The 25875-nt window shown below is 36.0% G+C and overlaps 1 protein-coding gene across 1 annotated transcript; it reads left to right on the top strand.

Moving 5' to 3' along the window:
• LOC136819868 (serine/threonine-protein kinase 36-like) lies at positions 1 to 25502 on the top strand. Its single transcript, XM_067076118.1, has 20 exons — positions 1 to 149; positions 449 to 589; positions 7572 to 7649; positions 8424 to 8554; positions 9912 to 9960; positions 10257 to 10324; positions 10921 to 11053; positions 12245 to 12338; positions 13411 to 13493; positions 14007 to 14280; positions 14846 to 15069; positions 16089 to 16275; positions 17617 to 18361; positions 19184 to 20166; positions 21111 to 21228; positions 21661 to 21721; positions 22852 to 22981; positions 23746 to 23818; positions 24383 to 24479; positions 24891 to 25502. The coding sequence occupies exons 1-20, from the start codon at positions 51 to 53 to the stop codon at positions 25059 to 25061; spliced, it is 3939 nt and encodes a 1312-aa protein (XP_066932219.1). The 5' UTR covers positions 1 to 50; the 3' UTR covers positions 25062 to 25502.
• The last annotated feature ends 373 nt before the right edge of the window (positions 25503 to 25875 follow it).

Here is a 25875-nt window from a genome sequence, read left to right as displayed (position 1 = left end):
GTGAATTTTCAACAGCAAGAAAAGTAAACAAACAGGACATATTTAAGAAGATGATGCCAAAGATGGCTTGTGATTACCATGTACTTGATCTCATTGGAGAAGGATCATTTGGCAAAGTTTACAAAGGAAGAAAAAAGCATACAGGCCAGGTAAAAACAATATTACGAGTTGTTCTTTTTATGAGTCTTTTCTATAAGAACATTCATTAACTTTTCGAGGCTTCCTGAGCCAGCCTGAACCTATGAATTGAGAAACTAAAAACTATTCTTAAAAAAGTCAGGGATATTGATCAAATACAGAGATTAGCAAATTTTCTGACCCAGGAGGGGAAAGAAGGATATTAAAGAAGCTGGAAACACTTTGTTGAGATATCATAATAAAAATTTTCAAAGTTGTTTTGAGAGGGTAATTCATGAATCTAAACAATCATCTTTTTTTCTATCCATAGCTTGTAGCGTTGAAATTTATCCCGAAGAATAATCGATCACAAAAAGAATTGAAAAATCTTCACCGTGAAATTGAAATCATGAGCAAGTTGAAACACAAGAATATCGTCTCTTTATTGGATTCCTTCGAAACTGAGAGAGAGGTTCGTAAAAATATAACTAAACTTATCGTCAACATGAAAAATATGAACAATTTAATGGGCTGAAAACGTACATAAATGCTGTATTTCATATTATACCATACAATACAAGACTTCACTCAAAAAGGAGGTCTGGTAAGCGAGAGATCGTATTTTAAACTTTGTATCCTTTAAACAGTTGTCAAATTAGAGTGTTTTGATCTTTTCATGAGCATTCGAACCATTTTCGAATGTGTTGATGTTGATTTCACCAAAATACAGGAAGTGAAAACAAAACAAAACATAGAGAAAGACAAATGGAGGGAGAAAGTTGTTTGTTTATATTTTTCAAGTTGACGATAAACCAGTTATCACACTTTCACTCGCCTAAAGGCTCGAAAAATATGACAAAAATACTGAACTCGAAGAGTATATCCCATATTGTACTTGGTACCGTGTGATAACTAACTAGAAAAAATCGAATTGGCTAAAAACGTGACCGCGTTCAAAAAAAGGGTCTGGTAAGCGAAACATGATAGATATTTTTCCTCTCAATACACACAAAAGTTGTCAAAAGATCTTTTTCAATTTTTAATGACCATTCGAATAATTTTCGAATGTTTTGATGTTGATTTCATTAAATTACAGAAAGTGAAAAAAACAAAAGATAGGAAAAAACACAAATCGAGGGAAAGTTTGTTCATATTTTTCAAGTTGACGATATACCAGTTGACAAACGTATTATTGTATCGGTACAGAACAATAAAGAGATGGAAAAACAGTTTCTTGAAAACAATTGAAAAACGGCATAAATAAATTGACATACATTTGGGTTATAAGTAATAGTTATCGGTACAGAATTTGCTCGTACAATATGGAAATATTTCACTCGTTCCGGATTTTCCGTATATTGTACGGAAAAATCTCGGAACTCGTAAAATATTTCTCATAAATTGTACTCGCAACTGTCCGATAACTATTACTTATAACCCAAATTTATGTCAATTTATTTATGCCGTTTTTCCATTGTTTTCAAGAAACTGTTTTTCCATCTCTTTATATTCCTCTGGTCAAAGTATAACAAAACCTTCTTGAAATTAAGTAATTTGCAAATATGTTTTTCTAGTTATCTCTCTCTAATTCGAAACTCTTCTATTCGAATTTTTCCGTAATTCGAATATACACATGGCTTGGCAGCAGGTTTTAGGTGCCCCCTAAGAACTTAGGTGACCCCCAAGCCAATGACACGTCAAATTTTTTCGAAAATCCTTTTCAAACAATCAAACAAATACAGCAGTTAGTTTAGCTTATTGCTAAATAGAATAAATGCCCTAAGAAATGAGAGATAAGCTAAGTACTGAAGGTTCATGCCAGATTATCAAGGTTTTGTAAGTCAGGATGCAGATCCCTTTCCAGACAGATTTTTTATCTAAGTAAATGCAACAGGATTAAAGAATTTTTACGGATCAGTGCCGTAGGAAGCATTTTCATATTAGGGGGGCTAAAGTTTAGTGACACCGCGAGGGGCAACCATGGTTTGGCCCAAGGGGAAAATTTTGAAAATTTGAGCCCTAGATTGCTTGAAAATGCACTCAAAACATGCACTTATAAGACAATTATGACAAATTAAAAAAGAAAAACTTTGCATTTTGCAAAATAACCATTTTTGAAAAAATTATTGGGGGCATAGCCCCCTTGCCCCTCCCCCCAGTTGCTACGGTACTGCAGATAATTTGTTAGATACCAAATCGTCAGTTTTTGAGCATTGCTTAGATTAAAATATAAGATGAGAAAGTGCCAACCTATGGTCTGGTAAGCTGCTTATAATTCAATCACCAAACATAGAATCTAGCCCCCAGGTCCATCTGAAAAAATTTAGGTGACCCCTAACATGGTTAGTCCCCCCTAGCCACAGGCTAAAATCAGGTACCAATTGCTGCTCGACCTTTTAGCCCCCCCCCTCATGCCAGGGGGGAGGTTCCAGACATGATACATTTTCATATCATTCTAAGCTCATGGAGCGAGTTAGTAAGGATTTTAGACTGGATAACATTCATATTTTAATATCTTATTAGAAATTTTGCGCTGGGAAATAATGAATATAGCAAAAATTATCATGCAGTCAAAGCTCTCACGCGTTTCGTCACAGATTCCATTGTCTTTTGGCGGAAATACTCTTTAGTATTTTTCCTCTTTTTACACAGTATGACGTGTAAACTCGGTGTGTAATAAATCAAAATGGTAGCAAAGACGTTTTTGAGTGTGAAAGCCCACTGAACGTAGATTTTATCGTCAATAGTTTTCTGGAAAAATTGTATAGGATACATGGTTAAGTTGAGCATGACTAAAGTGAAGCAGAGATATACTGTTGTCATGGCATCATTGTAAACACTTGGTAATTTTCTCGATCGAAAAGCAGGAACGAAACACGCTATTTGTAAACAGATTTGAAATCCAATCTGAATGTCTATGTGGATGCTCATGTCACATTGAAATCGTCGAATCAAAGTTGTTGGGTCATTAAATGCTGAAATTTCAAATCCTATGATATTCAAAGAGATGAAAAGAAGCATTGATGATATAGTTAAATTCACCAAGACAACAGTGAATTGTTGTAAAGTCAATTTTCGCATTTCTCGCTGCTTCAATTTCACTTTACTTTGGAATACTTGTAAGAGCTTTTGTGATTTGACTAATATGATTGATAATGAGGTCGTGTTTAGTAAACATATCGATGCTGGTTGTGTTATACAGCGAATACGAGTTGTTTTTCCTTGAAAACTGTAAATTGAGGATACCACCAAGAGAAGTTGCAATGTTAAATGGAGTATAGATAATTTGAAGTCTTTGGCGCAAACAACGGGAGTTTTTCTAAAGGTGATAAAGAGTGTTAAAATCCCTATTATCCATAGTGCAAGAATCGAACTTAAGGCCACAAATAATTGAACCATCCTTGTATTAGATATGTTAGTGTATGAGAGTTTGTACGGATCGTAACAATATGTTCTTTCTTTATTTGAAAACATCAATTTTGGGCATTTTATGCATGGCAAGTCACCAATTGAATCTTTGAAAGTGCTTGGCGGACAATTGTTGCAAGTCCAACCTACTGAGTGATTCCATATTGTTTCAATGGGCGGATAACGCCGCCCAAAAGTATGAAACCGCCCTGAAGGACACACCAACCGTTCACACTTTGTAAATTGCCCTTCGTAGTTTTGAACGGTTGTCTGCGGTTGGTTGGCCAGCCATTCCATATCTTTAGTACCTCTTCCTTTAATGAAAGTCAATGTAAAGCTACCTGCGTATTTAGTGACGAATGTTACTGAAATTCGATTCCAGCTTTTTATAATACCACCTGCGGCGTTCCTCAATATGTGAAGATTGTATTTATGCACATATTTAAAACAGTTCGTTCTCATGTAGTAGATAAAACTTAAATGATTTTCAACGTTTATCCCATGGCTGGTAAATCGTGATGCATTACCCAAGGAAGATAAGTTTTGGTATTTACCGGCCAAACTTTTTCGTACCCAATATTGCTTACCAGTATCTATTGAAATGTAATTATCAGCTTTTTTGTTACTGTTTTTAAAGGCGTTAAAAATGTTATGGAGAATCCAAAAGTGACGTAACGATTCGTCAAAGTCAAACTCGGCGTCCCTGACGAACTTCATTTGATCTTTGCGATCACCGAACAAGATTTTCGGTTTGCCGTAACTGAAATGTCCTTCCATCTTGATATTGTGGATAACCTGATTATAATCCGTTAAGCTAGCCATGTTGACTTCTTGTTCGATATAACATACTTTTAAACCTTTTATACTTTTCATAAAGTTTGTATAAGCTTCTTGGTCGACAGCATTTGTTGAAACGTTTCGCTTCAAAAAGAATACTGCAATCGTCTCCCAGTTGTAGAACTCCAATAAAGCTAACCAAGCTTCATGTGGTTTTCTCTGAAAAGGCTCTTCAATCCTCTGATTCTTTGCCCAGAAATAATCAAGTCCATAATTCTTATTTAAAGATACGATTCTTAATGACTTAAAGTCAGGTAGCATCATTGATATAAGTGTTTTCAGTGAACTTTCGTCTAGATGAGTCAAAACGAGTATAATGTTAGATTCGTTTTGTGTATTCCGGTATAGCGGGTCAAAAATGAGCTCTAAGCTAGCTTGGAGTATTAGTTCTGGATTCTGACATACTTTATATTCCGTGTAAGCCACATACTCGGTGAACCGTTCGCAATAGTCTTTTTTATCTTCTAAAGGTAAACAGTTTCTTGTCATAACATCTTTGATTAGAGTCTGGTAGACCAATGGTTCGATATCTTTGGTACGCTGACTGCTGTTGTTGAGGACGATTTCCTGATCGGTTTGGTCGTCACATGTCGAGAATATGCCAATAACATGATAATGTCTTGTTTGAATTGATTGGGTTGATAATGCAAGGCAAAGAGTGATTAAGAGTTTTTGAGCCATTTTTTTGGCGTAGAAGCTTCCTTTCTTTCTTTGGTCTGAAATTCAAATTGGGAACACAATTAGATCTGGGATTTATCTTAAGAGACTGGGACGCTTGTTTTTATTGATCCAGTCTTCCAGGCAGTGGCGTGATGGCAGGGGAGCCATGTGAGCCTCACCAGCGGAGCCCTTTTGAGAAGGGGCGCCGAAAAAAAGGGGTGCCAAGAAGGATTTTTCAGACGCCCTTATCGAAAGATCGGCAATTTAAAAACCAAAAAATGGCGCCCCTTATCACCTCAAAAATCTCGCTGGCTCGCTTTGCTCACACACTCTTTGTGTTTATGATTTAGTTTTTCTATTATCAAATGTTTGTATTCGTTAGTAAATTAAATGTATAGAGAGGGGGCGCCAAAAGCAAAAGATCTCTAAAAAGGGCGCTAAATTTTGCTTGGCCACCCCAGAAAAATTTACCCACCACGCCATTGCTTCCAGGCTAATCACAAGGCTACTGCGATTGAAAACGAAAGACAAACACCTCCCATTGTTGTGTATTTAGCATGGCGTAAATAAGACCTGTTCGGAGCATTATTATACTATATACTATAAAAGGCAAAACAGAAGCTTTTAGAATGACTCGATTTACAGGCATCGAAATAAGGGATAGAAAGTGCATCGCAATTTTTTGGTAAGCATGATTTTGCATCCTAAAATGGATCAATTTTCAATTTTCAGCTTGTAAGTAATCCAAAAACGCATCGCGTAAAATAGTTATAAATCTGCTGTAACGATTCAAGACTCTACAAAAGCATAGCCGTAATTGCTCAAAATCCAATTCATTCATGTAGATCCTGAAAATTTCCCGCGATTGTGCTTAGTTCCAATTACAACGTTTAGCTTTGAAAAAAAAAACATGATTTTCTAAGTCGAAAGAACATGAAAATTATCAATTATTAACTTGGTGTTACAACTGTGCTCTAGCGATCTGCCTCACTGCGTTGATTATTTGTGCAAGCTGTTTTTCACATGTATATCGCGAACTTGATATTTTTCGACAAAAATATAAATCTTATTTTTGATATATAAATAACATGTTTTGTTGTTGAAAATGAAAATGAAAAGGATGATAATTTTTCATGATTTTTTCATAATTTAATTTAGTTTTTCATGATTTTCAATTTTATTTTTACTTTTAACCTTTCTCTTTGACTTTTCTGAAATTAGAATCAAAATGATATCAGTTTAAAAAACAATGAAATTCTAATAAATATGTGATGTGATGAAAATATTTTTTTTGCAGCCACGCAATTAAGCAGACACCGAATCAACGCCCCGGGGGCCCGGGCGTTTATTAATTTCTTTTTGATTTTTTGGGAGGGGTGTTTATTCGAAGTAATATGGTACAAATATCAAATATGGGAAACTTTTTCTCCATTGAATTTTCAATCCTAACAAAATGAACGAAGACGAGCTCAAGTAACTAAAATATCTCATAAAAGTCATATTTGCCAAATATAGAATCTAAATTTTCAGTCAATATTTAATCAGCTACGGTGTGCGAGGTTGTGGCCTCAATTCCTGGCCGGAGTCATACCAAAGGCTACCGCTCAGCTTAATGCTAAGCAATTAAAAAGAGAAAAGAGTGTCACCCTCTCCTACAACCGGGTACATAACCAAAATCGGAACGGAACTAGTCCCTTTTCTTGCTCTAAAACATTCTAAAACCAATATGGAAACTCCTTATCCTTAACAAAAATGATGGCGATCCGTTTTTAATCCGTTACGTCTAAAGGTATGCTTTCAGTTGGGCTTATCTTTATCCGAGGAAATTTTGAGTTATAGGGTAATGTTTATAAGGCATTGTTAACTGAAGGGGTCTTCAAACTTGTTCGTGTTCGAGGTTAGAGAGACATTCGGAATCTAAAGGTTCCGAGTTGTGGAAATTTCGAATTATGGAGTAAGGTTTATAAGGCATTGTTAACTGAAGGGGTCTTCAAACTTGTTCGTGTTCGAGGTTAGGGAGACATTCGGAATCTAAAGGTTCCGAGTTGTGGAAATTTCGAATTATGGAGTAATGTTTATAAGGCATTGTTAACTGAAGGGGTCTTCAAACTTGTTCGTATTCGAGGTTAGGGAGTCATTCGGAATCTAAAGGTTCCGAGTTGTGGAAATTTCGAATTACGGAGTAAGGTTTATAAGGCATTGTTAACTGAAGGGGTCTTCAAACTTGTTCGTGTTCGAGGTTAGGGAGACATTCGGAATCTAAAGGTTCCGAGTTGTGGAAATTTCGAATTACGGAGTAAGGTTTATAAGGCATTGTTAACTGAAGGGGTCTTCAAACTTGTTCGTGTTCGAGGTTAGAGAGACATTCGGAATCTAAAGGTTCCGAGTTGTGGAAATTTCGAATTATGGAGTAATGTTTATAAGGCATTGTTAACTTAAGAGACCATGAAATTTGTTCGAGTTATAGAGGTTCGACTTATAGAGGTTCGACTTCGAGTTATATAAGTTCGACTTAAAGAGTTTCTACCTTTACTTCTTTTCATTATTAGGTTTGTGTTGTTATTGAGTACGCTGAAGGTGAATTATTTCAAATACTCGAAGATGATCTCAAGATACCTGAAGCACAGGTAAGTCACTTTAATTTTAAAATACACCTTTTCGACCGTAGCTGCCAATTGCCGCGCGGGCATCTTTTTTGACCATTTTACCACCCTAAAACCTTCAGTCTTTTTTTATAGACAGTAGAAAAAAGTGTAAAAAAAGGATTGGATCGAGTTTAGGGTGGTAAATTAAATAATAAAGTGGCACGCGCCTGACCGCGCGACTACGGTCGAAGAGGTGTATTCCTCCTCAAGTTTTACTTTCGATACTTATTACGATTTTCGAAAAATTTCCAACCGTTAAATATATTCATTTTTCTGATATAGAATGAGGGCGCACCTCTATGCTGACAAAGCAGAATTACTAAAAGAATCCAATAGAATCATTTTTGTTTAAAAATACCGTGTCAGCAAATGGTAGGAAATACGTTGAATGATCATTTAAATTTATGACCTTTACATATGAAACCTAAGGCAAAAAGGTTGTGTTGTGTTTTTACTTCTGAGTCTTGATGAACTACTGAAGGTTGTCTAAAGGCCGGTCTCTACTTTTGTGCGAAAACTTTTTGACGCTTTTTTAAGGTTATTGGTCGGTTGAAAAATGAAGCAATTCCATTGGTAGAAATTGACGTAACGGATGAAAAAAGTAGAACTTCCTTCAACTTTTTTTCTGTTTGCGCGAAACTTTATGACGTAATCTTTTCTTCAGGCAAAAAAGGTTAAGAAAAGAATTGTCGCCCATTTCGCGTGAAAGTGGAGTCCGGCCTTAACACTTTTTTCTGTCTTATTTATTCATTTTAGGTTCAAAAGATAGCAGCGCAGTTGTGCGAAGCGTTATATTATTTACATTCACATCGCATCCTTCATAGGGATATGAAACCACAAAATATTTTACTGACCAAAACTGGAGATGTCAAACTCTGCGATTTCGGGTATAACCAAATTGTTCCGTTGTGTCAAGTTGTAATTTTTCGATAGTCGTTGGAATAGAATTTATTTTGCAATGGACACCTCAAAAAAGTTTCAACTTTCGCCGGCCATTGTACAGCTTCGCCAAAAAATCAGTCACTCTTCATCTTTCCGATGAGGAAGAATCTTCCCAAACGGGCAGAAAAAATTTGAGTGAATTCTTCCCGTTTTTTTCCCCCATTCGGAAGAATTAGCGGGTTAGTGGCGTACAGTAGACTCATTGATGCAATCAATTTTTTCCAAAAAATTTACCAATCGAAGAATGGGCTATTCCAGAAAAAACTTTACTTCCTATGTTGAGGAGATCTGTTTTGAAAAAGTTGATCACCTGGATTTTCGTCCTCGGTTTTGGACCACCCTGAATTTTCAACCTCGTTTTACTGACCACCCTAGATTTCCCACCTCATTTTACTAACCACCCTACGGATTTTTTGAACGTCACACCTCCTCAACATAAAGGGTAAAGAGTATTTCTGGAAATGGGCCATTCTGTTTTATATCCATGCAGGGGGGGTTGGATGAATATTTCCAGAGGGTAATCTGAGAAATATTTCCAGGGGGTATTTTTTCTTTTTTCCAAGGGGGTAAAAAGTGATTCTAAAATTTCCAGGGGCTAATTAAGATTGATTTTAGTTCGTCCACTCTCTCGCTTTAAGGTATGAAAAGAATTTTTCCAAGGGTACTTTTGAAAATTTTGCCATTTTCCAGGGGTTATCCACACATTTTCAATGATTTCTTTTGACTTGAAAAGGTTCGTCCACCCCCTATATGTTTTTTTATGGAACAGCCCAATGTTGATTGCTTACAATAGTCTTAAGGTACCACTACTCGATGTGGGTCAATTTATAATACAATGCTATTATTGCGTGTTTAAAAAAATGATCACCCATATCGAATAGTCACATCAAGGTACTTACTCTTTTAAAAATCGATTTTATTGGACTGATTTAAAAAAACTATTTTTACTAGGGTTTTTAAAAAGGTCAGTATAGTTGAGCTGAAAGCCCCGTAGAGATGAGACTATTGGCTACAGTATTGGACGGATAATGAAGCCGCTTATTTCACATCTGAAACGCGTGACCATCGTTTTTTGTTTCACTTACGCCGGATTGAAAGTCAAATATATCTTAAGATTTTGAAAAACCGCGTGAAAACAAAGGAAGTGCTGAATTCAGTCTGTCAATTTAAATGCAGTGTAATCTCAAGGCCTTAATTTAAAGGTTGGAGATTCCTCTCTAGCCTTTCGGGCTTTAGATTCAATGTTATTGTTATCCATATGCTTTTGACGTATTATTTCATATTTTTATTGTTTAACTATAGGTTCGCTCGTGCAATGAGTTTTCAAACACTAGTACTGACTTCCATTAAGGTAAGCCCTTATTTTACTCTCTCCGGACTAGAGAAATGTGCTTTTTGAAAAAATATCTTTCAGTACATATTGAAGGAAAGTTCAACGCCATATGCTTGATCCTCTCATAAAAGGGTGACTCTTATTCTCCCCGATAGGATATGGCCCGAATCCCTTTATAACTTTTAGGACTAAAGAGGTGTGTTTTACAGATTGGAACGTTTGCTTCCATAATGATAGAAATTATGCATAACTTAACAAGACATGTGGATTATTGGTATAAGTTACCATCAATAGCACAATTTGACTTTCTTTAGGGCACACCCCTCTACATGTCACCAGAGCTTGTGGAAGAGAAACCATATGACCATACATCAGATCTTTGGTAAGAAACTTTGTAAATACATTATGCGATTATCACCAATTTCGTATATCGGAGTTGACCCGAAGGCCCCTCTTTCTCCCTGGATTGCTGGACATCTAACAGAGAGGCAACAAGTACCATTTTTGTAAAGTAAAGCTCGAATTCTTCGGTGTGACCCGGCTGGAGATTGAACCCACGACCTACGGGCGCTTTAAATTCAAGTTTGCTAGTTAAGCTTCCCGATCTATGGTCGCGTATTGTTATCTCCAAATAAGAAGGTCTGAAACGAGAAGAACGTAACCTAAAATGTCATTATGAGGAAAATTAATCTATATGTTCAGCATGAAGGAAGCCGTTAAATTTCACGGGAAAATAGTCTTTAGGAAAGACGCAAAAATACCATTCTATTGATAACCTTATTACACTTATTTAACGATTCAAGTTATTAACGCGAATCGGTTACCATCGCTTTAATTGCAACCGTTTATTGGAAACCCTGCCTCCCGCGTTAATTAGTTGTCGCTTAGTTGTCGCACTCATTTCCCCCTCGTTAAATAATTAATTAGTAATATAAGTGTTATAAGGTAACAGACATGCTCACTTTCCATCTGTTTTAGGTCTCTGGGATGCATTTTGTATGAACTTTACGTTGGCAATCCACCTTTCTATACCAATAGCATCTTTCAACTAGTCAGTTTGATCAAGAAAGATCCAATCAAATGGCCCTCAGACATGAATCCTGTATTTAGAGTAAGTATGCTGGAGCCTTCATAACTCGATGAGGACGCACGGGGAACACAGATTTGTTTGAGTTAAGGATTTCAAGTTATAAAGTGACGTTTCTGAGGCAGTGTAAACTGAAGAGACAATAAAACTTGCTCAGGTAAAGGAGTTGTAAAAGTACGAGTTCAAAAAGATTTCACTGTATCAATTTATCCTCGGTATCCTTGTCACCTTTCTTTGATTAAAAACCATAGTGGACGATTCTTTGATTAATAACCATAGTGGAACGATTCTTCTGCAAAATTATAAAAAAGAGAAAAAGCGTAAGATCAAATAAAAAATCGACCCTTGAGAAAAATATTTTTGACATTTTTGAACTTCTTTGAGAGGTTTTTATCAAAAATTACGGCGATTTTTGACACAATTTGGTCAAAACTTTTGAAGGAAATTCTCGATTTCAGTGATTTCAAGACCCTGTGAGAGACTTTAAATTCCAATTTTTACCCCTTAGGGACTTTTAAGGTATGAAAGGGTACTCCCCCGGGATTGGTATAGGCCATCACTAAACATTAACCAAGCTTAGACTTAAACATTAATTAATGTGTGAGCGAAGAAGAGTTTTTAAAGCCAGATGGACGTTATGTTTTCCGAGGTCTTAATCGCTGCTTCAAAAACGCTGAGCTAGCGTAAAGATTGCAGTTATTCAACCAATCACCAAAATTTAATAAAACATTTTAATGACCAGAGAGTTCACAATGTTTTGACTGCAAAGTGTCGAATAAGAATTGGAATGAATTGTCTGCGTTTTTTATGGAGCTGTGCGGAATGTTTTTGCAGAATAAGCAAACAGACTCATGAATAGATGTACTGGTTTAAGTGCACGATTTTTTAAGTCTATTTCACAGAAGAGCTCCATTAAAACATCCATAAACACTTTGTCTAACAACTTTGAACATTTTTTTCCCTCTCAAACAATACCTAGCTCTAATTTAGACGGTTCACTTTTTGCCATGTCTATTCTAATTGGGAATTAAAGTTGGCAGAAAGCTGTTTGTCTAAAGTCAATCCATGCAATGACTTCTTTCGATCTTTTTCAGGCAAAGATTTTAACTGCCAACTTTCTGCCCAATTTTTCCTACTCTAACAGCTAGAATAGGCAGGTCAGAAAGTCGGTTGTCTAAACTAGAGCTTACCAACGAAGATATTTTTACTTTTTAGAATTTTCTGGAGGGTTTACTAACGAAGGATCCCACTCAACGAGCAACATGGCCCAAACTGCTTTTCCATCCCTTCATCAGAGATTTCATAAACGGTATCAAATTTTGTCAATTTAAAAGGGGCTCAAAATTAAAAATAGCGAGTTTATGTATGGCGATTTCCTGCAACAGAGTCAGTCAGTTTTTGATTAGTATAGATCCTGACTGACTGACTGAGGACGACGCAAAATCGTTGATTTTGCGGGTCAGAACTACAGGATATTCTCAAGTTTCTCAGTCATTCCGCGCTGTCCTCAAAAGGGTAGATACATAAACTCGCTAATGTAATACCGAGCCAAAGCTGACTTCTAAAACGTGAATCATATAAAGAAGCATTTGGCTTTTCCAAAAAATGTTCGTACATGGGTGTTGAATAGTAAATAATTGACTCACCAGATATCAGTGTTCTTCTCCAAGAGATAGATCGAAGATCATACAAGCCACTGGAATGCGTGCTGCAATAACGCCAATCAGAAGATATGACAACAGGAAGCCAAATACCAACAGGAACGAATATTAACAGTAACAAATATCAACAGGAACAGTCTATATAAAACAATCGTGATTGGATCTGTCGGACACAGCATCCACATCAACACAACATAAATATCACAGGATCTGTCTTCCACAGCATCCACACGTATCTGTTAAACAGGATCCGTCTTTCACAGCATCTAAACACTTGACCAAAACAATCACCTAGATCATCCACTTGATCAGCAATAACGGCGATTCCATTTATCAACTTTATCTCTTTATTAGTATTTCATTAGTGTCTATAACGAGAGTAACAATGGGGAGGGAGAATAATATAGTGTCCGGGGGGGGGTTAGTGAAAATCTACGAAATTTGCCTTGTCCTATGGGTAGACTTGCTCTATTTGGGGGTAATTTTGCTCTGTTTGAGGGTAATTTTAAATGTCCAGGGGGTCAACTAATTCTTGTCCAGAGGTTTGGCCTGCTGTACGGGGGTCAAAAGTCACAATGTCCAGGGGGGTCGGGGGTGAATTTCCAAAAAAAAATGTTATATCCTCCACCCCCCTTTCATGTTTGAATACGAGGAAAAGAGAGGTTTTTTGAGGTATGGAAGCACGACTATTATTTTTTTCATTATTAATTTTTCTTTCAGTTGATTCTCTTGAAGCTGGACCAATACCACCATCAGCATTTCAACCAGATAAAACAGCTGTCAAAAAAGCTCGCGAAATGAAAGTGAGTCAATTTGTTTTAAATAAACTTTAAATATTAAGAGAGGTGAAGATTTTATGATAAACCTGATAACTGTGTTTTTTTTCCTCAGTACTTTAATAAATTTTTGTCGTCAGCCTCAATTTCTTTTTACAAAGAGCCAGGGGGTTCGGGTTCGGGTTCGGGTTCGAGTCTCATTTATAGCTGTCTAACAATCCAAATTGGATTAATCTAATAACCTGAGGAGAATAAAATGAGTGGATAACCCCCTGGAAAATGAAAAAAAAAAAACCTTGGAAGAATTCTTCTACATGCCTTAACGTGATTGTGGACGATGTTAAACCAGACTTTTTACCCCCTTTGAAGTTTTACCAATATCTTTTACCCCCTAGAAAAGTAAACACTTTCCTCAGACTCCCTGGAAATTCATCTTCGGAGTATCCCCTGAAAAAAGTTCATCCACCCCCTGTTTGGATATAAAATTGTATGGTCTATAATCGAAATAAAGTGTTTAATCTTTCCCTGACTGGCTTTCAGCAAATGCAAAAGAAAAAAGGACCATCATGGGTCGAGCGCTTGCAAAAGAACCAAAACAAGGAGAACAAGAAAGATGGAAAGAACAACGAAGAAGAAACAGAACGAAGAGGAGAAAGCACAAAGAAGGAGGAAGAGAAACAACAAAATAAGGAAGTGACGAGTTCACAAAAACCAGCTCTGGTACAAATGTCACAAAAAGAACGATTGCAAGAACGAATCTCAAGGAAAGCTTCAACTATAGAAGATGACGAAAAGAGTAAACAGACGGAGAAAGGTAAAGATAATTACAGATAAGGGAACTAATTTTCGCGGGAACTAATTTCCTTGAAATGCAATTTTTACTATGAACTCTCGAAAACTCCTAGGAAAATGAAAGAATTTCGACAAAAAGTGGGTGTCAACCGCAAAAATTAGTTCCACAAATATGTCAATTTCATACCCTTGCACCGTGAAAATTAGTTTCCTTAGGGAACTCGAACCTCTATAACTCGAACAAGTTTTCAATTCCCTTCAGTTAACAATGCCTTATAAAGCTTACTCCATACCTCGAACAAATGTGTGTTCCCTGTGTAGGTTCGAGTTATGGAGACTCCACTTTATTTTAAAAACCCGAATGGATAGGCTACGCAACTTTCACCTGGAAAAATGTAGCTGAAATTCTAAAATCTAAACTTTTAAACTTCGTGCTGATTAATGAAACAAAGATTAAAAGATTCAAAAGGGCAGAAAGTAACTCTAAAATCCTGAAACTGTCTATTGTGTAGACTTTCAATCATTTAAAATTCTGATTCCTAATATCTAGATTCATTTGTGACATTTGTGACATTCTTCTCCTCTAGATTCTCTGATGGACATGTCAACAGCTATCTCACCCATGGATGCGAACCACGGTCGAATAAGTACAGATTTCAGTCGAGAAGCGGAGATTGACCGTCTCCTAACAGCTGGTTCTTCGCGTACTACTGATGTTGCTATGGAGATGGTGAAGACAGAAGATGAACAAAAACAGCAGACTTCCATGATGAAAGATGAAAAAGAAAAACAATCCTCTACTACGGATGAGGTTAGAATTCACTCACAGTTTTTAAGGTTTTTCTTAAAGACCTTTCATGCTCATGGTCTTATATCAAGAGAGACTTAACGAGTTTTAAATTGGTTTAGTTTTCTTAAGATTGTGATGAGAAAAACTCTTATTAATGTGTGATATGGTATTTAATTGGGGAACAGATTTTGTAATATATGTTTATGTACAGTGGAGTTTACATAACTCGAACCCACACAGGGAACTCAAATTTGTTTGAGTTGAGGAAATTCCGGGTTAATGGAATAAGGTTTTTAAGGCACTTTTAACAAGAAGGGACGAGACTATGGAAACATTCGAGTTATAGAGGTTCGAGTCAAAGTGACTACTGTAGTTTTTCCTTAAATTCCGTTTTCTTTGCAGCCGGCACACTCGTTATAGAAAAAAGAAACAATGAAATACCTTTTAATTTCAGTTCACAGAAAGGACTTTCATTTTATATCCATACAAGGGGGCTGGAGGAACATTTCCAAGAGGTAACCCGTGAAAGATTTCCAAACAAAATTGTCTAAGCAAAGTTCTTCCACTTTTACAGGGGTGTAAAAAGTCAACTTCCAAGGGGGTAAAAGACTGATTTTAGTTCGTCCATTCTCACTTTCAGGTATGAAGACGAATTTTTCCAAGGAGAATTTTGCTAATTTTGCAGGGGATATCCGCACGTATTTTCAAGAACTTTCTTGACTAGAAAATATTCGTCCAGCCCCCCCCCCCCCTGTTCGGATATATAATGGAACATCCCATTACTATTCATGAAATATTGAACCCATTGAAGCGACCGTAGTGCAGTGGTAGAACATCCGGCTATGGTGCGCAAGGTTGTTGGTTCAACCCCCAGCTGGTTCATACTAAAAATTCCCAGTACTTGATGCTCTCTGCTGATGCTCAGCAATTTAAGCCCTGACGTATGAAGAGTGGCACTTCCCTTACCTTCTTTAATAAGCGAAAAAGAGGAGTCGGGTTCCGACTGCGGTTGCAGACTTACTTACTTATTGAACCCTTAGGATATGGATGAAGAATGGAATCTAACGTTAGAGTACACCGAAACGTTCCGCAAGTTGAACAATCTCAAAGAAATAGAAGAATTTATGCAGGGAAATGATGGGAGAATTAAAGAAGGTTTGAACGAAGCGTTGGATCAAGTCTACCAAGGAATCATGGAAGGAGGATCAAGGCTAAAACTCATACTTTGTAAGTTGATTTCACTGAATTCTCAGTTAATAGTGAGTTTATCACTTTAGAGGTCGACGGAGTGACTGATTCGACAACCCGCAGTTCTGACCTGAAAAATCGAGGACGTTAAAAGTGCTGCGTCATCGGTCAATCAGGTTCTAGACACAACCGTCTCCGTCGCAGAAAAACACACATGCATGAAATCGCTCTTCATGTAATTTTGGAAACAAGAAAGTAAAAACAAGAATTTTCATACACGAGGCAGATGATAATACCACATAATAGTGTTAAGGATTTATGTATTCTACTTTCATAACCAAATACTCTCGGGTACCTAATAGCCGGGGGGGTTGGAATAAGCGGGGGGGTTGGAAAAAATTTCAAAACTTAATAAGCGGGGGGGTTGGAATAAAAATGTCCTGGGTGGAAAATTTTTGAAAAGGAGGCTAATACAGCTGAATTAGGACAAAAAAGGGAACTTTTAAAAACATTTTCCCAAAAATTAATAAGCGGGGGGGTTGGAATAAGAATGTCCTGGGTGGAAAATTTTCGAAAAATTAATTAGCGGGGGGGACGGCTATTAAGTACCCGAGAGTAGTGTTAGTTAAGCTTCTAAGCGATAAATGTGTTAAATTCATAAAAAAACCTTCTTACTTTCTGTTTCTTATTTTGATTACTGCCTTGTTATTAGAATTGTCCTTTCAGGATTTTTCTTCTTGTTCCAGTACTACTTCGAATAAATTCCTCTTTCTCTTAAACGCCCTCTCGAATAAACGCCCCTCCTCTGCGGTAAAGATTTTTAATAAACGCACTTATTCGAGAAAGGTAATATAATATTAAGATGTATGATGATAATTGTATTGTAGTATTCGAACAAATTTGTACTAGTAATAACATGGTTTAGAGGGTGATTTGGGATTAATAAGGTTCATTGAAAACATTTCAAAATATTTTGAAGTGTTTTCAATGAAACGAGGGGTTATTAATCCAAAATCACCCGAGAATACCATGTTATTCTGCGTTAATTATATGGTCAAAAAAAGAATTGAAGAACACTCAATCGCTATTCTTTTCGAAACTTATAAAAACATTCGAAACTATAAAAAAGCATTCGACTGACACTCTTATTTTGATTGGCTTAAAAATTTCTTACGATATTTTGTTAACCAATCAAAATATCGTACGATACTTTTCTTTCAACCAATAGAAATTTTTGTTTACATCAGGGCGATTACAAAAAAGCGGGGCTATTACGGATTTATCGCCCCGCTCGTCCTTTACAAATCTAAGCTAAATGTAATCAACCATATAATTATGACCCGTATCATTTACATTTTTCAAAAAATCGTTTTACTTTAGGTATAATTCGTAATTGTATCGACTCGAAAGTATCTGATGATTCCAAAATCGACTTAATCTGCAACTGTGATATTCTCCAACAAAGTCCTGAAATGATACAAAAATTTACTGTTACCAAAGACATCACCGAAAACTGGTACTTATCATGTCTAGTAGATATTGTGGATTTGCTAAACTTGATTTTTCAAATTCTGAAGACTTCTTCAAGAAAGACTTTGTTCGATATTGGATCTTATTTCGAATCGTTTCTTGGTTGCTTAAAGTATCCACACGATAAACATCACAGACTCAAAATGTCCGTTCTCAAAACAATGGATTCGCTTTTCAAAGCCTCTCCAGAGAATAACAAAGCCATTTTAAACAGCAATGAAATTATTGAGTTTTTAACCATGAAACAACTTGCTAGACTACAACCGTTACGAAGTTCCATATACTTCATCGTATCGAAAATTATTCAAACAGACAAGTCTATGGACATTAATGTGAACCAATTATTCATCAAAGGTCAAGCAAAGTGGATATTGGATAGTGTAACCAGTGATTTAAACCATCAACTGAATATTGAGCAAGCATGCCGAATGCTACAAATCATAATCACCGATGAAGCTGTATTAACTTACTTATTGAAACATGTTCCAAATATATCCATTTTGCTGACTGCAAATCAAAGTCATGCGTCAAAAGAACAGCTACTTCGTTTGATATTGCTCATGCATTCTTCATTGAAAAAGACCACCACATTCAAGTAAGATTTTTTTCTTCTTGAAACTGAAAAGGAATGAATCTTTGTAAAGTGGATAAATTTTCGCATGAACTTTTTTCGCGAATCAAGAATCTAAAAATTTCGCGTGAATCAGCCTCTTTTTTCACCTAATTTCTTTCATTTTCCTAGGGTTTTTGGTCGAAATTGGGATTTTCAATTTTTCGCGAGAACTAAATTTCAATTCAATTCAGCATTGCGGACGAAGTAAAATTTTAAACCAGTATGTTTTTATTCTGAGAACTAAATTTCGCGAAAATGGCCAAAATTCTCGAAAATTGCGAACATTCACCAGCCCGAAATTGAATCCACTTATTTGGATGTTTTATTGAATGCCTTCCAATGTTAAAAAGCTATTGTTTAAATGCTTTAAGGCTCCAGTGTCTTTAACCTTGGAATCCCGGATCTGTTCTTTAGTCCATTCTGTTGCATTCAGTATAGATAATCGAATAAGCTACAATCTCGGTCAAAATATATTGAGAATTTTGGTTAATTTCTCGTTTTTAGCAGTTTAAAGTTCGGGCGAGAAAGTTGCTTTTGGGCTATTTGATAAATTTATTCAAATGGTCCAACCTATTCTAGAGCGCTTCCAAATCGTTTGTGGTGGTAAGAATTCGTGGGAATTTCCTTTTTTCTCAAATGTTATGACTTCAATTGTAGCTTTGATAACAAACACAAAATGTACTTTTCGAATTCTAGCCATAAATGGGCCTGGTAAATTATGTAGGAAATATGTGTGGCTTCAAATACTATATAGGAGATGAAGCTAGCCCCCTCAGCTATATTTCGTTCCTTCTTTGTTCACAGGCTTCCGTCAGTCCAGACATTGCAAACTGAATACTTGAAACTACCCCTCGATGAAACCGAAGATAGATACGAGCAATCAATACTCTTAACAAACGAATCTCTTTTCTTTCTACTAATATCTTTCCAACAATCACAAAACACCAAAGACAACAATTTATTACACCAGCAATTTGCTAAAAAAATGATAACCACAAAAACCACATCACCAGACATAGAATTGCCAATGAAATATGGATTCTATGATGGTTTAATATCATTATTTACTCAAATAGAGGGTTTATGCGAAGACTCGATTCTCCAAATCTTAAATCAAATCATATATTGTTTGGCTGAGGACTCAATGGAAGAAGACCAACCTTACCAATACTTCAAATGGAATCTGATATCCTATCAAAGCCTATCACAGCTTGTTTCCTTACTGGTGAACATATTCAGTAAATTTCCAAGCTCTTTTTACAGCCGTATTGCAGAAAATGATTTACCGAGTTTAATGTTCGTTGTAAGTGCATTACTACAGATAAAAGATGACGAAAAAGTGAAATATTGTAGTGGGAATGGTCTCACGGACAATATAGATAGAGTGGACACACTTACTGAAAATGTGATTAAAATTCTATGTCTTCCGTTTGCGTTGGATCTTGATCAAAGTCTCTTGTATGAGATTCTATGTTCGTTATATCAAAGCTCAACTATAGGATCGCTGTTTTTTTTGCTGTCTAAACCAAGTATGATTGACAACCAAGAGGAAACTTCGATTGTTGTAGGTTTGATTGCCCGTTTGGTGTTAACAGACGAGATGTTCATATCGCAACTGAAAAGTCTTTTAAACGGACCGGAAAATTTTGATATGCTGTTCAAAGATTTGTTGTTCTCAAGCAGCGATAACGCTATACGGTGTGATGTTTTGGCTGTTATGAGTCATCTAGCGCGCCAGTCGGCTGATACTTCAAGAGTTGTTTCAAGAATCTTTGAGCAAGAAAACGGTAAGCTATTTACCAACACCTGTTCTAATTGACAACTAGTCTCTTTGGGAAAATATTGGCAGTTGTGGAAATCACTCTAAAGAGATTTAGTCTAAATTTGCTAACATGGTTTCCACATATTAGCAAGTATATTTTATTTCTACTGACCCTACTTTTAAAAATAGTTATCAAATAAAGGATAGTATTGGTAGGTTCCCAAATCATGGTCATTAAAAAATACCCTGGTCTGTAAAGGCTTTTGAAAACAAACGAAACATTTTTAAATTCTCCCAAATTCTCTTTAGCCCGGTCTGGAAGGCTTTTGTTTCTTTCTTATTATATTGACAGTTAGAGCTTTTGTACGTAAATAGATTTGCTTTGCATATTTTTTGATCATGTGACTAGAAAATAAACCCAAGAATCAAAAAATGGTAACGTGATCAAAAAGTGTGCATATCGCAACTTTCCTTTTATTTACCTTATTGGTATATATTTTCGCGTGTTACAAATTTTCGCGGGTACTTAATTTCGTCAGTTTTTTGGTCAATTTTCGCGAAATTTAATACTGCTTAAATTTTTCAAAATTACAAAATCGCGAAATTAAATACACGCGAAAAATTTTTTCTTAGTATTTTGTTAGTTTTTTACATCAAAAACGTTGTGTTTCAAGCAAAATCAGTCTTTTTCTTGCTTTATATTCCCACTTTCTGAAAATACCTAGTTTAGTGAATCGCGAAATTTATTACACGCGAAAATTTTCCAGAAGTCGGCAATCGCGAAATTTAATACACGCGAAACACGTTTTTTCGAAAAAATTTCGCGATTCGCAAAAATCTGTAACACGCGAAAATATATACCAATAAGGTATAAAAAATGAAAATTTGACAATAAAGCTAACACAATAGATTATTACCAGACCAGGTTTTTTATAATGGCTACTAGATATTGCCAACTGTTACTTATAGGTTTTTCAAGGCTATTTTTGTTACTACACGATGAGGATTCAAGGCTAGTCGTTCGGGCTGCTATGGTTATTGCAAACACATTGAAACACTCGAGTGATCTTTATGGAGATATTGTCAGGTGAGTAAATATTTCGAATTTTTTATCCTCTTTAAATCATTTCACGGTGATATGCAAACATGCTGTTATCTTTTTTGGTAACATTTCCACAGGAAAAAGATTGGAGCAAGACTGGTCAGAAAGAGGAAAAGAAAAACATTTTTTGCTTATATCAGCACAATATAACAATATGTAGACACCGCGTTTTGATATGAAACTACTCCTGGGTTATTTGTAAAAAGACTTCAAAAATTAGAGTGAAGTTTTTATGGTTCCCTTTTTACGCCGGTCCGATTGGAATGAATTTTTAGCTTTTATTCTTTTTTCTAACTCGTCCTTGGCAGCTTACATCTTAGCAAAGAAAGGGTTATTTGTGCGCCACCTTCCCCGGGAATAAAAGAAATATTAAAATCTTTGTTTATATCTTTAATATTATTTTGTTCCCTTTTTCAGGATGAAGGTCCATCCAACACTATTTGAATTACTTCAAAGTCAAGATGCTGCTATTAGAAAGGTAGTGGCACATTCTACAGTTAAAAAAAAAAATTAAAATCACTGGATATTACCTTAAGGGGGAGTAAATTTTCGCAGATCTAATTTTTTGGATGTCTACCGAAAATTAGTTCTGCGAAATGCAATTTTTACTAAAGATCCTAAAAAAAACCTAGGAATATGAAAGAATTTCGGCAAAAAGTGGGTGTTAACCGCAAAAATTAGTTCCACAAAATGCGCCAATTTAGTATCCTCGCACTCTAGAAATAGGTTCCGCCAATATTAGTTCCCGCGAAAATTAGTTCTCTTCAGGTATTATGTTTTCATTTGCCACCCAATTATTTGATTTAGTGACCGTAGTGCAAAGGTAGGCAACGTTGCGCAAAGCTATTGCTTCAATTTCCGGCCGTGTCATACCAAATACTTCGTACTTCATGCAAAAATAGTACTTGACGCGGCTGTCATAGAACGTCAAAATCGCACCCATCTAAAACAACGTCAACAGACAGTCACATGACTTGCTTTTCAACTAACAAGATTTCATCATTTCAAAAGGAAGTCTGGATTTAGGACTGATCCTTACCTGACACGATACCGTGCTTATCCTACGGCTAACTATCTAAAAGTCCATTCAACAATCAATCTGATTGGTTAAATCTCAAAATTATCATGTAATCGAGCCAAATAAACCTGATAAACACTGATGTGCTCATCAGAAAAGCTTCAGCCTTAAGTTAGCCTTGAGTATAGCCCTTTAAGGTGATCATTTTTCACGGAGATTAAATTTCGCGGATTTCGCGGATTTCGGTTTCACCCGCGAAATTAAGTCCCAATGTAAATCTGGAAAGGTCTTATCCGCGAATTTCTTTAAAAAAAAAAACTCAAAAAATGTCAGATTAAAGAAGCGCTAATAATGCTGATTTTGACAACGAACATATATGATTTGGCAGTATAAAGACACGAAATCTTGAAAATATTATCTCCCGATGATGTAATCCGCAAAATTAAGTCCCCGCGAAATCTTAAAATAGTTTCACCGGTGAGCTTGACCGCGAAATTTTATCCCCGTGAAAATTTCTCCCATTAAAGTAGTTAGGTGTTGTTAATAGCAAAAATGACATCTTAATTTCTCATGATATTTTCATCCCACAGGCGATAAGTTTAATCATTGGCAACTTGGCATACCACAATGACGAGTTGTATCACATTTTATCGAGTTGCATTTCCATATTGGTCCACTTATTGAACGATAACATTCCAAAGATACGCTCCAACGCTGCTGGTAGGTATTCATCATTTCCAGATATGTTATAATTCTAAGATGAAGTCTTGTTTACATCATCAATTGAAATTGTCGCAATTAAAAGTTATAGCCAAAACAGAGTCACAATAGGCTCAAACGCTGCCAATTGACGCTGCTTCTTCTGAAATCTGTCATCTCTGCTATAAGCGTATGCTTTAATTTAATTAAATTTCGCGTGGATTTAATTTCGCGAACAAGCCTGAAAACAGCTGAAAAAAATAATAGCTGAAAAAAATGGCCATTTTTTGTCACAAATGGATACCTTAGACTGGTTTCTCCGCCGAAAATACGATTTTAAAGATTTTGTGGTGGATTAAATTTCGTGAGTCAGGAATCTCACTCGTTCGTTTTCGCGAGTTTAAATTTCGCAAAAATGGCAAAAATTCGCGAAATTGCGAAAGTTAATCCGATTAATAGTAAGATCCCGGAGGCAGTCGGTTTATAGATTGACGGTATGTGGGGCCCGAAATTCAACATTTAAAAAAATAATATATAACTAATTTAACTGAAAAACACACTCTTCTATGTTTCCTCGAGGATTTCGGTAACTTCGACTTTTGTCTACTTTCGTTACTTTCATTGCTATCTTTTATCCTGATTCATATTTTTTTATCCTTTTGCTTTCAACTGAAACGTTCGTCCATTGAACGTTCAGCAGAAGTTCCTTTCGAACGTTGAAACAACGTTTTGTTCCAGCTTGACTCGTCCAACCGTCTATTCTGTATATTTCATTTTGTTTTTAGTTGCACTCGGAAATCTTGTCCGACACTCTCCCATATTATTTCCGACCCTGATTGAAAACAAAGTTCCAGTACGGTAAGACTGTTCTTCCAATTCTACAGCTAAGCTTACACTGTTGTTTTATCCAGTTGGCTGCAATTACTCTGGCAGAAATATAACATAACAGGTGAACTCAGAGCCTCCCGATGAGGCCCTTGGGAGAGTTTTTTGGTTAAATCAAACTCTAATTCTGCAAAATTACATAGTGGATGTGGATAAAATAAGGGATTTATTTATATGAACTGCGTTCCCATTTTTATGCTCTTGTTATTGTTATACCGGATGTTTCAGAAAAAAGTGTTTGAAGTGAAAAAACTAAAAATGTTATAGATTCAAACTTTTCACCATTTTAAAAAGGATAGACTAACGTGAATTTTGAGCTATTCTACTTTAAATTAGCTTCACGTGTTCAAAAGTTATAAAAGAAAATTCGAAAAAGATATTTTCCGAAAAATCATCATAAGATTTAAGTTGGCCTTTCCTACTTTCTGATGGTGGAAAGTTTAGATATATAATATTTTGAGTTTTTTTCACAATCTTAATTCAAACTTGTAAATTTCTTTTGAAACACCTGGTATTTTGTTTGTTTTTTTTCTTCAGTTTACTCGATTGCGCATGCTCTGATGAGGATACACAAGTTCAAGAACATGCATTATGGGCTTTAAGGTTGTACTTCAGAAACACACAGTGTAAAAAGGTAACAATTATACTAATTTTAATGTGAGAAAAATCAAAATATAATATCCGCATTCTTTTTCACCGTTCAACACACAGATTTTAATGCGTGAATTCTTTTCATTTATCTAAGTGTAAGACAATCGGCTAACACTTTATCGAAATGGCAAGTATTGCCTTAACGGGAAATATTTCCCGAACGGAAAGATGGTGCTGCCTGCAATCATGATGTATGTTTTCTACGGAATGACCCGGTTTTTTCTTTGCCAGTAGTGGCAAATTTAAGAAATTTTAGCTGGAGACAAACCAAGCTGTTTCCGTGGAAAATATTACATCATGAATATCACGAATTGAAGATTTTATGATACTTTGTCGTGCAAAGTCCAGTTTTCCTTCTAAAACAAGAAACTTTGACCACTGTTTTACGTCACAGATTCTTATCAACGCTGGTTTACAAGACAAATTGGATTTCTTTATGGCTTCATCTACACCGAGCAGTAGTAACGTCTCCAGAGCCTCGTCTGCTCACAGTACGTTCAGTGTCAGTGCAAGTCGGCATTGCCAAAAGTTGCTGAGTAAGATACCATCACTTAAAGAAGAATGAGTTCGAGTCTGTCAATTTTTATTCATTGAGCTATTTCCAGAAGATTGTCGAGGTCATTCTTGGTCAGCTTTTTGGAGTTCTGCGAAATTTGAGAGACCCTGCTAAAATTTGGCAACGTTTTGAGTAACCCCCTCCTTGGAGTTTATGTATTTTTCTGCGACGAATACGGTAAGCTTCTGACTTTTACCGTCCTCAATTTTGCGGATCAGAACTGCGACTCAGTCACTCTGAAAAGTGCAAATACATAAACTCGCTAATGTCTTTGTTTCACCGATCTCCCTGGATTTTCCAAAATTTTGAGGGTACGCTGTGAACGAGAAATGAAGCCTCCTCGATATTTGGGGTAAAACTGTTTCCTGGAATAACCTTGGAACTTGGAATAACCCATTTGTATTTATTGATTACCCTTGACAGTAAGTTTGGAACTTGTTAATGATTCTTGTGACCAATATCTTTGGATATTCTTTGGAATCAGCAGCTTTGGTGTGGTAATGGGATCAGATGAGATGGAGTTTTTATAAGATAATTTAATAATTGGTTATTTTGAAGTAATAAAAATGACTTCTTTAATAAAAAAATATCAAAATTACTGGTTAACGACCAACCAAATCAAATAAGAGCTTGTAAAAATTCCATCTCGTCCCAATGAGATGGTGATGAATACTTTATAACATTTCTTTGCACCGTATCATGTACACAGTCACCAACTGCAGTGTTTTCAGATTGCCCTTGCATGTTCATAATTAAATGATTCTGCTTGAATTTCTTTTCTGCTCTTCTTGGGAAGTAAGAAGAATTAGTAATTTTAGATACT

This window comes from Clytia hemisphaerica, unplaced genomic scaffold (assembly GCF_902728285.1).
Source record: "Clytia hemisphaerica strain Z4C2 unplaced genomic scaffold, Clytia hemisphaerica genome assembly, whole genome shotgun sequence".
NCBI classification, from domain to species: Eukaryota; Metazoa; Cnidaria; class Hydrozoa; order Leptothecata; family Clytiidae; genus Clytia; species Clytia hemisphaerica.
This window is presented reverse-complemented; position numbering and strand designations above follow the sequence as displayed.

Excerpts from the sequence above, each read along its gene's own strand:
- LOC136819868 (XM_067076118.1), top strand. The coding sequence starts at position 51 with ATGATGCCAAAGATGGCTTGTGATTACCATGTACTTGATCTCATTGGA. Across the intron at positions 15,070-16,088 it reads AATCCTCTACTACGGATGAG|GATATGGATGAAGAATGGAA; the intron begins GTTAGAATTCAC and ends TTGAACCCTTAG. Across the intron at positions 20,167-21,110 it reads AATCTTTGAGCAAGAAAACG|GTTTTTCAAGGCTATTTTTG; the intron begins GTAAGCTATTTA and ends TGTTACTTATAG.